This window comes from Grammomys surdaster, unplaced genomic scaffold, assembly GCF_004785775.1.
Source record: "Grammomys surdaster isolate TR1022 unplaced genomic scaffold, NIH_TR_1.0 61, whole genome shotgun sequence".
Taxonomy (NCBI): Eukaryota; Metazoa; Chordata; class Mammalia; order Rodentia; family Muridae; genus Grammomys; species Grammomys surdaster.
In genome coordinates, this window is record NW_021604563.1 from 20004165 (window position 1) to 20008467 (window position 4303).

Below are 4303 nucleotides of genomic sequence, written 5' to 3' on the forward strand. Positions count from 1 at the left end.
GAGAGAGAGAGAGAGAGAGAGAGAGAGAGAGAGAGAGAGAGAGAGAGAGAGAGATATCACTGCATGTGCTATCCCCTAAATGAAATCTTGAGAGAAGCCTCCTAATACCATACCCTTCAGGATTCTGCACTAGTGCCCACAGTATGCATGGAGGACATAAAATGGATCAATATCAATCTGGAAGAAAGAAGTTAGGGTAAAATTCTCCTAAGCCAACTAATTCTTTCCCAGTCTTTCATCAGTCTGATAATTTCAACAAAAGGTCAATGTTGGGTTTTTGTTTGTTTGTTTGTTTGTTGTTAAATGTTACTGCAATTTGTTAAGTTGTGTAGACATTCGGTTTAATATACCATTTTCTTCTAAATATAAATTTACAAGGCATTGGGATCTAAATTGAGACATATGCTACTACATGACATCTCATCAACAGTGAGCACAAACAATTCTAAACAGACAAAGGAATAGAAAGCCAGATGTGGTGGCACAAATCTATACACTTGGAAGGCACTAGGAGGATCACTGAGTTTGAGTCTAACTTGGGCAATGAGTTCTTGTCTCAAAAATTAAGAACAGATGTTAACTTGGACTATGAAGTGATATGAAATAAAATACGGACAAACAGAATTCGCTTTCTGTAAACAATTGGAAACCCAATCCTTGATAGATGGTTCCCACCAAGAGAAACATTAAGACCTCAATGTCATAGCTTCACCTAAAACTTATCAGTTTTGCCTTTCCTAAACTTCTCTACATTCCTACCCTTGAGGGAATAAGTCATATATCCCTCTTACTTACATTCACTTATAGACACAGCATCCTCCTCCATGCTAGCTCCCCTTTTTGCTATTCCCACTTATGGGCACGCTCAGGAGATTCTTTACAACCTGCAGGACTTACTCATTCTCTAAACATCTAAGATCATGTTCACATTTACGTCTTCATGTCTGCTAGCTGTTCTGCATCACTGTCAGCATGTTATGGGTTTTTTTTTTATGGCTACACACATTTGAACTTAAGAAGCTTTCCCTGCATTAAAACTCTGTGCCTTCATACCAGTGTGACATTTACCCTCTCTATATCTGCATCTCCTTTTCTGAAAGAAACATAATCATGGCATTACTGTCAAGAAAATATAAGACAGTGCCTGAGAGAACTTAAGTCTCACTGGAGTTACTATCAAGAATACACTGCAGCTGGGTGGTGGTGGCACATGCCTTTAATCCCAGCACTTGGGAGGCAAAGGGAGGTAGATCTCTGAGTTCAAGGCCAGGTAGGTCTACAGTGAGTTCTAGGACAATCATGGATACACAAAGAAACCTTGTCTTGAAACAGAAAAAGAAAACAATAGAATTCACTGTAAAGTCTAACCCATTTGATTGTATTTCTAACCTTGAGAAACAAGCGCTTCTCCTATGTACTAGGGCAGAGATAAGAACACATTTTAAGATTTTTTTTAAATCAGGCTGAGAAATATAAGAAGTCTTGGGCTGTAAATATAATATTGCTTATTATTGCTGTTCTAGATCAGTCACAGAACAACTAACCACCTAATATTGCTGATTTTTTTTAATAGTCTGGAAAATGGATTCAGGGCTGGAGAGATGGCTCAATAGTCAAGAACACTTATGGCTCTCGCAAAGGACCTGGGTTCAGTTCCCAGCAACCACATGGTGGCTCATAACCATCTGTAACTCTAGCTCCAGGAACCAACCCAACACCCTCTTCTGGTCTCCATGGGCAACAGGAACTCACATAGTACACATATGCAAGCAAATCATTCAATACATATTATCAAGCCAAAGCCAAACACTTAAAACACTCATTAGACACATAATAACTTACAGGTAGGTATCTTTTCAATTCTTTTTAGATTCCATGAGAACACTTGGCCTCAAATTTCTAAATCATTTGTTAAAAGGACAATGCTTTTTGCTATCTTAAAGGAAAATTTCAGTACTGTAAACTGAAATTCCCTTTCTAAAGTAAATAGCCTCTGCTCCATTCATATAAAAGAGTCCTCCTTAAAAATACTCTCCTTGTACTATTTTAGGATTATTTTTTAAACATTGCAAGAGTATAATAAAAGTATCATTCATTTTGACATTTTCATAAAAATGTAACTAGTGCAACCACAGACAAAGCCTTAATTATCCATGAAGAAACTATAGAAACTAAAGACAAACACTATAAATATCTGTCAATTGAATAATCTAATAAAACTCTTAATCTCTTCGAGGGTATTTAAAAGTTTTATGTCTTAAAAAAGAGGTGGGTGTGACTCTATTTACTTGATGAAATTCTTGAAGCAGTTTCTCCTTGAGTTTACTTCTGGAAAAGAAATGGAAGACAAAGAAAGCAAAGAACAAATACCAATATTGAAACTGCATACCTTCACAAAACAACAACAATAATAACCTAAGTGCTTGAGAGGTTCAATCTAATAAGGATTAACCAAAGGCATTAAGCTGGTTTTTGAAAATGCAGTTATTGTAGTAGATTGATATTCAGTAACCCATGTTTTACTTTGAAGTATCAGAATGTTAGGTATGGAAGACAAGATACTTCTCAAGTAGAGTCCAAAGGAAATAATAAACATTTCTATTTTTTCAAACAAAATGTTCAATAACTTTAAGAATAAGTTTTCTTATATTTTGAAACACAGTCTAAACACACCCACACATGTTGGCAAAAGACAAAGTTCAAGGTTCAGGGTTCTAGTGACTTCATATAGCCTTCAGTTCTATTCCAAATCCTACTAAATGTAAATAACAACAACCCAGTAGCCTGGGACCTCTGCCATTCTAAAGCTAGAGGAGTTTTCTACATTCAAATTCCTGAGCCCACACATCTGCCCCTGCCACTGTTGGGCCTTTATTTTTCCTCCTGGGGTTGCTGGAACAGAGGCTCTTTCATTTCACAGGAGTATGCATTCAGCTTTCACCTCAGTTTACCCAATGCTCCTCAGATATACTAAAAACTGTTATTCTAAGTTAACAATTGGCAAATGAATCAATGAAGAAAACTGATTGCTATGAAGAGGCGGCAACTCAGTTGCCACGTTCTTTTCCCAGTTTTCACCAGTCTTGAAGGAGTGGATTTTAGAAGGAAAATCTTTCGAAGGAAAAGCAAAACTCAAAATAAGTGCCAATGTGTGAGTTGGGGGGGTAGGGGGTGGTGGAGGGGGAGGTGGGTATGTCTCATACTACATTAAATTAAAAAAAAAAAAGGCCTCATACTCCCAGAAGAAAAAGAAGGGGTGGAAAGGAGGAAGGAGGAGGAAGAGAAGGAGGAAGAAGCAAAAAAAAATTGTTCCTAACTTTCTACTATTTTGTAAATTATATACCCCACCTGCACACTCTCAAAATAATTCCATTCCAGTGGTTTCACAATAATTCCAGCACCTCAGGAGTCTTCCCCTCCCTTCCCATCAGTACCCTCATCCTTTACAGACATGCTCTACTTCCCTGAACTCGGTACTTTGAGCATATTTGTTAAATGTCTCACTTTAAAAAGCCTGAAAGGCACTTGTTTTTTATTTTACTTGACTTCACCTAACCTTGTGAAGTCCCTTTACCAGTTATCTCCTAAACTTGGTAGTTTTCTTTTTCCTTTAGAAACGAAAATGTGGCACTAACGTCTCAAGGCAAACAAAGCTAACTCCACGAAAAAAAAAAATGAAATCGACGCAACAAAGGAAGAAAGGAAAGAAGGGGGGTATTGTGGGCGGTGATGCTTTCGTCTTCTAAGGAGAAGCTTCCAGTGTAACTTCTGCAATTTAACGGTTCTGAGGTGGAAGAGGACTAGTGTGTTGGAAAACAACAAAGGTGGGCTCCCACTCTCCTTACCGCCGTAGAGCCAGAAGAAGATGCAATATACACATGGATCACCATCCTGGAAACAGGGGCTTCTCTGGTCGATCGCTGGAGTCGTGAAAGGAGCTGGGAAACAGCTGCGGCACGTCTGGAACCGAGCTAGGGGCCAAACAGAGGTTGGATGAGGAGGGTGGGGGAAGGTGGAAGGGGAACTGGCCAGAGCCCCGCCTCCACCGGCGGCTGCTTTCAATGAGCTTCCAGCACTGCAGTCCCAGCCCCAAACCCCGGAAGGCTCAGGCTCATTTGCATCATTTCTAAATTGTTTTTTTTAAAACACAGGATCTCGAACAGCACCGCGAGATCTGTTGAAACAATTCCTTTTGACTATTCCCTCTCCGGGAAGGGGGCGAGGGGAGAAATAAAAGAAGGGGTAGAAAAAAAAAATCACTCGATTAGAATAAAGGACCTTTTCCCATGAACACCAGAAGTTT

The 4303-nt window shown here is 39.1% G+C and overlaps 1 protein-coding gene across 1 annotated transcript in view; it reads right to left on the minus strand.

Moving 5' to 3' along the window:
• Sh3bgrl (SH3 domain binding glutamate rich protein like) overlaps positions 1–4054 on the minus strand; it is a 73796-nt gene extending 69742 nt beyond the window's left edge. Inside the window, exon 1 of the mRNA XM_028784171.1 lies at positions 3846–4054. Coding sequence (XP_028640004.1) covers positions 3846–3890 — 45 coding nt within the window. The 5' untranslated portion in view covers positions 3891–4054. The remainder of the gene's footprint in view (positions 1–3845) is intronic.
• Positions 4055–4303: the final 249 nt, after the last annotated feature.